This window comes from Schistocerca americana, chromosome 3 (assembly GCF_021461395.2).
Source record: "Schistocerca americana isolate TAMUIC-IGC-003095 chromosome 3, iqSchAmer2.1, whole genome shotgun sequence".
Taxonomy (NCBI): Eukaryota; Metazoa; Arthropoda; class Insecta; order Orthoptera; family Acrididae; genus Schistocerca; species Schistocerca americana.
In genome coordinates this window covers 164,159,484-164,172,747 of record NC_060121.1, presented here as the reverse complement: position 1 = coordinate 164,172,747, position 13,264 = coordinate 164,159,484, and the positions used below count along the sequence as shown (strand labels likewise).

Sequence of the window (13,264 nt, the reverse complement as noted above, 5' to 3'; positions counted from 1 at the left end):
TCATGATGCACTATGCCACAGTATTTGGAAAAAAAAGAAAAAAACATTGAGCAAGATTTTGACATTTGATCAAACTTGGAAACTTGGTATGCTTTTTTCAGTCTTGGCTCTCTGGGATGCTTCCATTGGAGCGATTCGTATCTGGTTTCGACATCGTAATCTTAAACCCATGTTTTGTCACCAGTTATGACCCTTTTGACCAAATCAGGATCATCGACGTCATTCAAGAGCTCCTGAGCAATGCTCATGCGGCAGTTCTTCTGATCAAAATTGAGAAGTTTCAGAAAAAACTTTGCTGACACACAGGTTGTGCCCAGAACATCCGAAAAAATTGCATGACACGAGCTGACTGATATGCTAACATCCTCAGCAACTCCTCTTACAGTAATTCGACGATTTTCCAAAACAATTAAACAACTTTCTTCACAGTTTCGTTTTCATCTGTTGTTGATATGCTGGGGCGTCCAAAGCGAGGTTCGTTATTGGGCATCTTCTCGGCCATCTTGGAAGATCTTGTATCATTGTAAACATTTTTTTTTTCCCCGTTATAACAGATGCATCATATGCCACTATCAACATTTCAAGTATCTTAGAACATTTGATTCCATTTCTCACACAAAATTTGATGCAAATTCTTGGCTCCATTTTTTATAATAATCGTAAATCACAGCGTGCTGTGAAACACTTCTAACCTTTCTGTCTGTGAAAAACAAATGAAGTATGCTGTACACTTGAAACTGTGAACATATGAATTTCATATTTAAATGATTTATGTATACCAACTGAACAAAATAATTATAGGGTACAACAGTTTTTGAAGTGCTGCCCATCAGCCAAGAAAAATGTCAAAGCCGATTTTTCTCTGTAATCTTGTGAAAAACATTAAAAACAACTTGTTTCTAGCCATTAATGGTGTACTGTTTCACTATGAAGTAGGAAGCAGTGTCATTCATTTTTGTGGTACGTATGAACAGCGAGACAATCAGAGCACAAGAAATGCTTACAAAGACTGTGACTGTACACAATTTGGTGAAATAAAAATTACGTAGCTCTGGTATGATTAACAAAAACATTGGTGGCTGTTAATACCTCATAATGTCTTAAAGTTTCATTTACAGTGACATAGTAACAAGATATCTAATACATAAATTGGACCTACTTCTAAGAGCAGAACAGCAGCAGTGTACAAGAGCTATGGCTGCTGACCAATCATCGCGTTTTTGTTTGTTTACGTCAGGTTTATTCTTATGATGAAGGAAGTGTAGCAGTCCTACCCTGTTCCTGCCACCCCACTGGACACTCCCACAAGCAGCACTGCATGTTCCCCTACCCTGCTATCCCTCCCCCTCCCTGCCCAAGCCTTCTCCTTACGCCTACCACCAACAGATCACTTCTCCTATGAGGTGCAGTTACTGTATGCAGTTTGGCCTCAACAGCCAAGACAGTGGTTGTTTGAGATGTGCTTGTGTGAATTTGTGTGTGTTTCCTGCTTTAGAAGAAGGCTTTTTGGCCGAAAGCTCAAATGTACAGCAGTCTTTTTGTTGTATCTGTCTGCAACTCAGGTTCTCCTCCTTGTAGTGAGTAGCAGTCCGTCTTTTTCATAATATTGTCATTATTTCCTCCTGGATTTTCCATTGTATCTTATTTTTGTATTACGTACCACATGATTCTCTTTCTCAAGGAGTGATATAAACTTCAAATATATGATAGCCAGGAGGGGGAACTTAGTCTTATTCAGTATAGTCCTTGGATAACTGATAGTTGACAGAAAAACAGTATGAATTTGATTAAATTAAAGGAATACTAATTTCTTCTTATTCGCAGTCACCATGGTGCAGGATGTGTTAGTATTGTTTTTCATTTAATATTTCTGTCCAAATTCAATGGTTTTTCGATGCCAGATGGTACACCAATAACAATTTTGAGACATTCTCTCAAAAATTAAATAAATTAAAAATTAAAAAAAGGAGAACCTTTTATTACTGCTTATTCACTGCATGATGAAACTTAAGAAGTGGTGATTGTGTGTTTTGAAAGAATCTTTAACATTCAAAAAATTCATGGTGCCTCAAATGTAACTCAATATATTTTAAGAGTCATTTAAAATGAAAGCACTGTTCAGTTCTCACAAGAACTGGGAAATCTGTTAATAATGAGTTTGTTACAAGGACTTGCTGTGAATTAGATCATTGTTGGACACAGTGCAATCCAAAGGTGAATCCAGTGTTTTATGGGTGTATCACTTCATTCCTAAACATATTGGTGAAAATTTTCAACTAGAAATGTTTTATTTTATTTCATTCTTCAGATGTTTTTCAGAGTTAAACATAGATTTTGAAGTTCTTATATGAAACGAAAGAGTATGAACTGTGGACTGATTGATGTATCTGATTAAACAAGAACACATCTATAGTTAAAAATCCTACTCACAAGTGGTTATTTTAATGAGGAGACCTCTGAATAGCTAGATGACAACAACAATAAAATACTAAACATTTAGGGTGGTGAGCACCAAACTAGTATAAATTACTCTTGTAGTAACTCTTGCTTCTTTAATCTGGGGTATTTTAGTAAATTACTTCTTTAGTAATACACTATTTAGTAACTGTTCGGGAGCTTAATTTCTGTTTACTTCTTTAGTTGTCACTAAAGTAGTAACACCTTTTTACTACAGAATTAAGTCATCTCTGCCCGCAGCTGGCACGTGCATGATGTTACTTCTCAGAAAATATTGATTGTCGGCAGTCATTATTGCATTGTCTTTTGTGTAATTTATGTTCTTCGCTATGATTTTAGAAGCTAGAAAGGATTATTAAATTGAGTTATTAAAATTGGAAACTCTACATGCTATTGTACTAATTAATGTTAAGATTTGTGTATTATGAAAAAGAAACGTGCTGTTAATGGACGAATTATTGTTAACCTCACCATGTACAGCTACCAATGTCCATTGATGGTTGGTGACACTTATTAATTTAAGCACCAGTTTGAGATACGAGCTAGCTGCAACATGGAGGTAACCAAGAAACGTTCAAAAAAACATACCAGAAAATTAAAAAGAGCAGTTGCTGAAATAATGAGAAAGTACATAACTACTATTGAATCTAAAAACCATGATGCCAACATGCTAAAAAGGAAAGGATGCTTGGGAAAAAATACACGTTGAATACAACACAGAAGCTCTTACACAAAGATCACAAGAGCAACTTAAATTAATTTAGAAGGGCATGAAATTGAAAGCAAAGAAAATGGAAGCTAAATGTTATCGAGAACAATTTCAAACTGGCTGTGGAGTAGGTGAGACAAAGGTCAACGATATAAGCCAAATGATTGTTGATATGATCATGCAAGTTTTCTAGGGGATAGCTAGAGTTAACGACAGTGACACATCTGAAGATAATGTGATACTTTCATGCAACTTCGATGATGATAACTACTCTGAAGGTAGCAATGAAACTGCTGAAGATGGAACTTTATCCTATAGTCATGAACCTCGGCCTACAATCTCTGGTGGGAACTTATCAGACAATGTGCCCAGCAAAAGACGGAGAGAACATGCAGTTGTAGTGAGAAACCGAGAGTTCTTGAAAAGAGCAGATGAGCTTCATTCCTTAAAAATATGTTTAATATGAGAGGAATACAATGCAAAAATGTTGTTAATAAAAAGACAAAGAGAAATCATAGAAGAAGAGCATAATCTTAAAATGGAAATTATGAATAAGTTCACAAACGCAATGGAGCAAACTTCAGGTTCCAGTTCTCCAACCGATGTGCTCAAGAAATTTGGGTTTTTGTGAATGAATAAGAAAATATCCATATGTTTAAAACATCTTTTATTTCCTTGATATTTTTTCAAATGGTTAATATGTTCTTGTATGGCATAATATTTGTGTTTATCATTTCAGCATCAGTACTAATTTTTGCTAACATCACATTCTAATATTTATCTGAATTTGCAGTATTATAAAATAAGCCTTTTTTAGAAATAATTAAATCATTATATGACCTTGTATACTCAATTAAGAAATAAAATGAGAATGTTAATCCCCTAGAGAGAGGGGGGGGGGGGGGGGGGGGGGGAAGAAAGAAAGAATGAAAAACAGAACGTAATTATAAAATTACACATAAGTAAAATGAGTCACTTTCCATGCAGTGGTGACAATCCATTGGCGTATTTATTCACTTAAGAAGGAAAAGTCTTTACACTAACTTCTAATTTTACTAGCAAGCAAGGCACAATTTTAATTAAAGTAGTTAAGTATTATAGACAATCTGACAGTTTGTCTTGCAGCATCTGCCTTTGGCTGAAATGCATATTGTTTGATGTCATTCACCTCCAGAGCATCAGGGTGAAACACATCTCTAACTTCTATTCCAAAGTTGTGTACAACTGCAGCAGCCACAATAACATTCCCACACTTGTTTGGTTTAAATCACATTGTTTTAGTGACAATTTGGTAATGTTCCTTCCAAACACTGAACGCTTCCCTGTTACACATCTGGTAGCAATATGGGCTCTATTGTAGTGCCATTCAGCTCCTGTGTGGACTCGGACCACAGGCGTCATAAGATGTTTGGAGAGAGCATAACCACTATTCCAACAAGCAACCCATCATATTGTCTATTATCAAATCCTGCAGCAACTCTACTATTGTCCCAAATGCGTACATCATACATGGAACCCGGCCAACGGCTTACCACTTTCAAAATTTTCATATTGGCATCACAGATGATTTGTATATTGATAGAAAAGAAATTCTTGCGATTTCTGTATTGTTCTGCTTGTGCTTCAGAAGGACAGTGTGTGGGTATGTGTACACAATCTATAGCCCCTATGATATTTGGGAATCCACCAGTTTAGTAGAATTCCCTTTTGTTCTTTGATATACAAGGGTAAGTCGATTATTATCCACAAAGTAGATATAAAATTTTATTGTAATCAAATAGGAAACTACAAGAACATCATTTTTCGACATAGTCTCCTTGCATTTCAATGCACTTGGTCCATCGTTGTACAAGCTTCCTGATGCCCTCATAAAAGAAGGTTCTCAGTTGAGCTACGAGCCAGGAATGCACCGCTTCTTTCACTGCTTCGTCAGAGGCAAATCGACAGCCCCTTAATGCCTGTCTGAGTGGACGAAACAAGTGATAGTCAGAAGGGACAAAACTACAAATTTGAGTTTCTGGAGCATTTCAGCAGTGTTGGCAGCAGTATGCAGACAGGCATTGTTGTGCAACAACACAACACCTTTTGACAGCAATCCTTGGTGTTTGCTTAGAAATGCAGGCTTTAGCCTGGCATTAAGCATCTCACTTTAACGTACACTGTTTATTGTTGTGCCCCGTTCCCCATAATGTTCCAGTACTGTATCGTGTGCATCCCAAAAAACCGTAAGCATCCGTTTTCCTGCAAACGGTTGGGTCTTGAACTTTTTCTTATATGCTGAATTTGGATGTTTCCATTCCATTCTCTGCCATTTACTCTCCGGCTTGTAATGATGTATCACCAGTAATGATCCTGTCTAAGAAGTTGTCCCCTTTGTTACCATAGCGATCCAAATGTTTTTTTTGCAGATGTCCAAGCGCGTTTGTTCATGCAACTGTGCGAGTTGTTTTGGGAACCATCTGGCACAAACTTTATGAAACCCAAGTCTGTTGTGGATGATTTCGTAGGCAGAAATTTGCAGACGATGTGCCACTTTGTCAATAGTTAATTGTCTGTCTAAGAGAATCATTTAACATAAATGCTCAATGGATTCTTCATTTGTGGCGGTAAGTGGTCGTCCGGCTCCTTCATCGTGTGTAACACTTGTGTGACCATTTCAGAATTTTTCAATCCATTTGTAGACACTCCGTTGTAGGAAGACACTGTTCCTGTACTGTACTGAAAGTCTTCGATGAATTTCACCCCCTGATACGCCTTCCGACCACAAAAAACGGATCACTGAACATTGCTCCTCTTTGCTGCAAATAGACAGTGGAGGAGCCATGATTAACAGCATGGCAGCGATAACGAAACTAATCTAGCACCTTGAAAATTGCAAAGATATAGCAACAAATAAACAAAGCAAGCGTCGTCAGTGTAAAATGACAGTACTACCAAAATAAACCAAAATATAACTAAATTGCGGATAATAATTGACTTAACCTCGTATTTTCTTGGCTCTGTGGCATGGACACATACAGTGGCTTCAAGGCAGTTAAACTGTTTATCACACCGTAAAAAGCTCTTCCAGCAGTAGTATGATGGATATTAATGATTTCCCATGCTGCAATTTGATAAGTACCTGTGTGAAGGATTCGCAATCCACAAAGAAATTGCAGCCTAGGAGATAAGGCACAGCTCCTGTCAGATTTATGTTGCAGTAACGGCTCCTGTATACCAAGCAGCAACTCAAAAGATTCCTTACGAAATCCAATTCGTTCTTTGAAATCACTGTCGTTAACATCGCAAATGGGTCTCTTCTCTCCATTACAATCCCCATTCTTGGGATGTTCACCTCTTCCTCCATCTCCGTATATTCTTCATAGTCCAGGTAATCCGTGGAGTTTGGCACTTAATACACAGAATGCGAAGATTGCACCTTACTCTCTCGCTTTACTACTACTAGTGCCTAAGAGTAAGTTTTGGCCTTATTTCCTCCTTATGTTACTAGCATAGTAGTGTACTCCTCAATGGTGCTCTCTACCAGTAATGGATTAAATAAATTTATTTTGGAAGTAAATGAAAAATTTCCTCTGGAGTAATTTACACATGCGGTAATTTACTCCTTTAGTTCAGTACTATCGACTTGGAAATCGCTGATTTCCTTCCCTCTTAGTATCTTACTACTTTAATTTCATTTACTCCTGGTTGGTGCTCGCCACCCTTAGGTTAAGCCTCATTGAATCGTAGTTCAGTTGTCATAAATTTCATTTATTATTTTAGTGAAGCAATCTAGGTAATATCAGATCGTTACATAATACTAATCCCATTCATATTTCTTTGCAGGCAAGAATGAAGATCATAAATGAAGCGTCAAATGATATGAAGGAACCACTTTTGAAGCTTCACAAGTCACTGAGTGGAAGTTCAGTGGAAGACTTCATGTCTGCAGTAGAAGTTGTAATGGGTCAAGGAATATGTGACATGATAGTACGTAAGCCAGATAAAAAGAAAGAAAGGTACATTTATTTATTTCTGTATGCATTTAACATTTAACTTAATTTGTCCAGTCATATCTAATTCTTCACTTTTTCAGAATCCATCTGTTGAATCGCCGACAGAGTCTCTTGGACGAGCTGTCTACCTCACAAGAGCCAGCTAAAGTACTTCTTATTACTGTGCTACTGATATTTCAAGCTGTGACCCAGAGCACAGTACATGCATCTGGCAGATTTGTTAACAACATTCTGTCATTTTTACAACCAAACTTGCCTGCGGACACATTCAACACACTGCAGGAATATTATGGTACTTTATCCAGCAAATGTCTAGCCTGTACTTTTCTCAGTGTTAGCTATTACCAATTTATTTCTCCTTTGCTTTCAGGCCTAGTGTGGAAGAATTTACAGGCTGAGCAGAATCCTGACAGTTCTTCAGAATGTATGGCAACTTTGGTGGATAAAATGCCAGCTATAAAGGAGGTAGCAAACACATTCAAGAAGTTGACAGCCTCTGAAAGACAACAGAAAGTTTCAGAGTAACTTACAGTTTCAGGATAAGTTCAAGCAAAACTCTGGATATGTGATTACCATGTGCCTTTTCAGTTAATTTAACCTGTTGGAAAGTGGAAATATATGGCTGTAAAACAAGAAGTGGTGTACAATAAAAATGTATAACTGTGGTTTCTTTATTAAAATTAAAAAAAAAAAGGCCTTACAATAAAGCTGTCATGTCTCAGAAATAGTCTCTGTATGAGGCAAATCAGTTTTTGTCCAACTAAGGACATTCATTCTTTCCCAACAAACTGTTATATCCACAAAACTTAGTGTACTTGAAACCAATACACAAAGCTATAGTGTACACATTCAGAATTATGTTGTAAACACTTAATAAACAGGAAATAAAGCTAGGGTGATGAAACACGCAGGATGAGTGAACTAAAGCGTTTGTCTCAAATATTTTTGGAACCATTTAATACATCATAACTAGTGAAATGTGCTTTTGCTTGTCACAAGACACGTTTCATCTTATTCAGTTAAAATATCATGAAATATTGTGTACCTCATCTGTTTCTTGCATGCAGTGAGGGTTTGATGTCTGCATGCGCATATGAAAAAATTTTTCAATTATTTTGACTTACACAGTAAATAAAAAATGAGTGAAAAAACAAGTGTCAAGGGTAAAAAAAGGAAAGTGCAAGCAGGCAACACGTTTGTTTCTAAGTGAGAAACAGATTATAGAATGTCACAACTAACAAGTTTTAAGTAAATAATGTGACGTAAATAGTGACAAGAACACATCTTAGTAGTTGCATACACAGTATTACTATGAGTAGTGTGTTCATATCAATCTGTGTCCTATGCCTTGTCCTGTTATGCATATACTAATTTAATGACAAAAAACGTGCCTCAGTCACTCTGACAGACACACATCCTGAAGTGAGAACATAACCCTGTAGTTGGTTGGTTGCTGGTTCTTCAAGAAGCAACATAGTTTATTTTTTCAGTCACAGTCATTGCACTCTGATGTATAATATTTAGGTGTCCAATCAAAGTTTTCTTGTTGCTAGTCCATCTTTCTCATTTAAATCCTATTGCATGTAACAGTATCCTTAATGTTTTGACAGACCATGGAAATTCAGTGATTTTCCTGATTGCTGTGAGGAGCTCAGTGTAGGAGGAACTCTCTTCCCTGCAAGTATAAAAGAAGTGTCTGTTATTGTGCTGTATCACATCCCTGTGAAATTATCACAATGAAACTAGTATTCTTTAGATCTCTGGTACTTTTTCCAGGAGTACGAAGAGAAGATTCAACAACAGATGTCTCCCTTTTCAAATTTTTTGTTGGTTCTTGCAGGTTCACCAGCATAATTGGCAGCAAGCAAATTACTTTGTTTCACTGCATATTCTGTGACTTTGCCCCCTTCTTAGCTTGCATTTATTGTGAACATCTAGCAAAGCATGAAGTCCCATGTGAGTGGAAAAAAAAGCACAGATGACTGTTGTATGCAGCAAGGGTAGAACAATGGTCCTGCAAAATTACAGACCAATGTCCTTAACATGGGGTTGCTGCAGAATTCTTGAACATAGTATGAGATTGAATATAATAAAGTTCCTTGAGACTGAAATGCTTCTGTCCATAAATCGACAAGGATTCAGAAAGCATCACTGGTGCCCTTTTCTCACATATCCTGTGGTCCATGGATGAAGAGCAACAGATGGATTCCATATTCCCAGATTTCTGGAAAGTGTTTGACGTAGTGCATCGCTACAAACTGTTAATGAAGGACCAAGCATATGGATTAGATTCTTGGGTATGTGGATGGCTCGAAAAGTTCTTAATATAGAGCACTAGTGTGACCCCTTTTTGAATACTGCTTGAGGGTGTAATGGACCTGTCGTTAGAGACTTTACCACACACTCACCCAGACCTTGACTGCCCTGGTTGAAGTAGGTAGGTGCTGACGGACCAAATAGGAATGCTTCACCTCCCCCCCCCCCCCCCCCTCCCCCTCCCTTCATTTCCGGGACAAAAGCTGTAATCTGAAAGATTGTTTTTCTGTGCTCTCAAGAAGAATGGAAGGGATGCGGAAAAACTGCAGTGTGCCACGTACGGGGACAACTGGATTCCTCTACAGGACATGAGACATGAGACGCCTATGTGAAATGACAATATGCAGTTTTCTATGGAAAGAATGCTTGGTATTAAGTGCCTTTTAGTGGCTATGTATGCTCTCTTGCCAAGAGAAATTGTGGGAAAGAAGGTTTTACCAGAGGAGGGGTTGTAGGTGACAAATTGATGGGGCACAGGTTATCTGTTCTTAACTGGCAACATGGAGCTTGCGCAGTCACGGAGTTCTACCATGATAGGCTGTGCATGTGGTCATCAGTCTTACCACAAGAATTTGGGAATTGTGGGCTGTACAAAACTGTTTAATACTGATAGTGAACAAGGATCTGATTGGCCAGAGAAGAATATGAGGCAGCTAGCTGAATGTATGGCCATGCGCAGGGACATACCTATGGAGGATGCAAAGAGGTCGTGTTGAAGGGAAACTGGTGACCGAGCTGGGAAAGAACACACTTGCTGTCCAGAAAGAAAAAGAGAGACCTCCTGCTGAGGGGCAAGAGTTAACATTTGGTTGCTGAGTGCCTTCCATGGGATGACCAGCTACGTCTGCTGCCAGAACAGGCATTACCTCTCGACTACATGCCCCAGCCAAGTTGCTGCCAGCCGTCTGCAGCATCACTTCCTTCGTGCCGATAACAGCAGGATCTATGCCCAGTAAAAATACACTTCAGCTCTCATCTAAGTCTGCCTGACAGTTCCATTTCTCTCATAGCAACCACAATTTAAACATCCTGGTAATGACACTGAGAAATTCGCAGTCAATAATGGGCAAATTATTATTTCCTTTTTTATAAATTAAATAGATGCAATTTGTAAATTTATTTGAATAGCTGTGTTACAAAGGCATTTTGCTTCTACACGTACTATTAATCACTAATCTTCTTCTTCCTGCTGGCACTCCTAATCATTTTTATTGAATATGCTAATGCTGCACTCGCTTGCAGTTTTATATACAGGGTTGGAGTGTTTATTAGTGGCTGATGACTGCTGTATTTAGCTAGTGTGGCGACGTTTTGACTGCTTGAGCAATGTCTGTTCTAGACCTATTACTCCATGCAGCTAAAACTATCACTGCTACCTTAACACTCTCTTATTAGATTGATGTAGATATTTATCCTTGCAACTCTTATGATTTACCTCAGAGTGCAGCTATGCTGTCCCTTATTCTTCCTTGACATCAAACTTCTTTCCTCCATGCAGATTTCTATAAGTGAAGTGGCTATGAAACAAAACACTGCTTCTCTACTTAGAGTCTAGATTGGTTCCAATTACCTCTATGTATTGTCACAACCTTTCGCAAAAGGTTACACACCACATGGGCACCAACTAATGTTACTGTCTCAAAGACCTCTTGTTAACATTCTACGAGGGTGGTTTTAAAAGTTCTTGGAATCACCACGAGAGGTCAGCACTAGTGCAATGAGTTGTTCACGTGATATTCATTGGACTGTTGGCTGTAAACACGTGCCACGTCAGTACTCTTGGAAGAGACTTGGCTCTGTTGTTGTTCCCGCGTAGTGATTTGCGAAGATGGAAAAAAATCGAGATTTGAGCAGTGATTAAGTACTTTGTAAAGACAGGTATGAAAGCAAAGAACTTTCATGCTGATTTCCAGAATACACTGGAGGACTCTGCTTCTTGATATTCAACTGTTGCCAAGTGGACAAATGAATTTAAATTTGGTCAGGAGAGCTTAGATGATGATCTGCACAGTGGTTGGCCAAGATGTGTCACCACTCCAGAAATCACTGCAAATGTGCACAAAATGGTCATGGAGGATTGCCAATTGAAAGTGCGTGAAATTGCTCAGGCTTGCCAGATGTCATCTGAATGGGTATATCACGTTTTAACCTAAGAATTAGAAAGGAAAGCATCAAAAATGCTTGAGAATGGACATATCAGAACAATGTTTGGCCTGTTTTAGGAGAAACGAACAAGATCTTTTGTGCCAGTTTGTGACCACAGGTGAAACTTGTACTACTATACCCCAGAGACAAAAGCAGTGGAAACCTCCTGATTCTCCACCATCAAAGAAAGCAAAGACAATTCCTTTGGCGGGAAAGGTCATGGCATTAGTGTTCTAGGATGTGAGGGGGATTTGTTTGTGGATTAACTCTCCACTGGGCAAACTATTACTGGAGAATTCTTTGCTAACCTCCTGGACAAATTGCAACAAAAGATATGTGAAAAAAGGCCAGGTTTAGCAAGGAAGAAAGTCATCTTCCATCAAGACGCTCGCACACATGTGTCATCGCCGTGGCAAAGTTACATGAACTAAGGTATGAATTATTGTTGTCAAACCCGCCTTATTCAGCTGATACGGCTCTGTCTACCTCCATCTCTTTCCAGAACTGAAAATTTTTCCTGGTAAACAAAGACTCACTTCAAATGAAGAATTAATAGCTGCAGTTGACAACTATTTTGCAGGCCTGGAGGTAAGTCATTTTCGAGATGGGATCAAAGCACTGGAACCAAGTTGGACCAAGTGCATTAATCTACAAGGAGACTACATTGAAAAATAAAAAAAGTTTCAGTGATGCAAGTGCTTTTTTTCTATTCTGTTCCGAGAACTTTTCAAACCACCCTCGTATGAATAATATATAACAACAATTGCCTGTATACAATATATTTTTCTTTCATGGTGCTGGAGATCTTCCATGATACCAGAGCTCTTTCCTTCAGGCTTGCTCCATGGAGATTACAAATGCTCCCCAGCAAGTAGACTCCCCACCTGTTGAGTAATACTTTCCACAATACGTAGCCCAATGTTTAAAGACTGATTGCAATAATGTACATCTTTACTCTGAGGTCTATATTTGACATCTGATCGCAATCACGTAAATCTTTACTCTGAACTCTATATTTGACGTATGTGGTATATGCCCTTCTGTGAATGACATGGATCACTATGGGGTGAAGGTTAATAAAACTGACAAACTACAGGGACAATTTCCTGGCTGGAAATGGAGGTAAAAAGATCCTATGGACATGTGTCTGGAAATGCGTCGTTGCCATGTTGATGGCACTGACGAATGAAAGTTGCTCTGACCATGAGCCGTGCATTCCTTTTGTGTTACAGGCTGTGTAATTGTTGCAACATACTGTAAGCAGCAGAATGGTCCAGTATTCATGTCACCAACAAGCTGAGATGGTGTTTGTGTACAGCCAAGCAGTGGAAACAGTTGAGAGGCAGTATGGCTATATCAAACCAAGTACCCTCACAGACACCAACTACATCACACAACGCTCATCTGTCTGAAGGGACCCATGATTATACAAACACTTAAAAATGGCTTGAAATGTTGTGTGATGTGGTTGGTGTCTGTGAGGGTACTTGTTTGGGTATAGCCGTGCTGCCTCTCGACCATTTTCATCTGCTTGGCTGTACACAAACATCACCTTGACTCGTTCCTGACATGAATACCAGATTATTCTGTTGCTTGCAGTATGTTGCGTCAATCACACAGCCTGCAACACACAAGGAATGCA

At 38.6% G+C, this 13,264-nt stretch overlaps 1 protein-coding gene across 1 annotated transcript in view; it reads left to right on the top strand.

The window, feature by feature from the left end:
- LOC124605522 (E3 UFM1-protein ligase 1 homolog) overlaps positions 1 to 7,826 on the top strand; it is a 65,388-nt gene extending 57,562 nt beyond the window's left edge. Inside the window, exons 11-13 of the mRNA XM_047137265.1 lie at positions 6,992 to 7,164; positions 7,242 to 7,453; positions 7,532 to 7,826. Coding sequence (XP_046993221.1) covers positions 6,992 to 7,164; positions 7,242 to 7,453; positions 7,532 to 7,686 — 540 coding nt within the window. The 3' untranslated portion in view covers positions 7,687 to 7,826. The remainder of the gene's footprint in view (positions 1 to 6,991; positions 7,165 to 7,241; positions 7,454 to 7,531) is intronic.
- Positions 7,827 to 13,264: the final 5,438 nt, after the last annotated feature.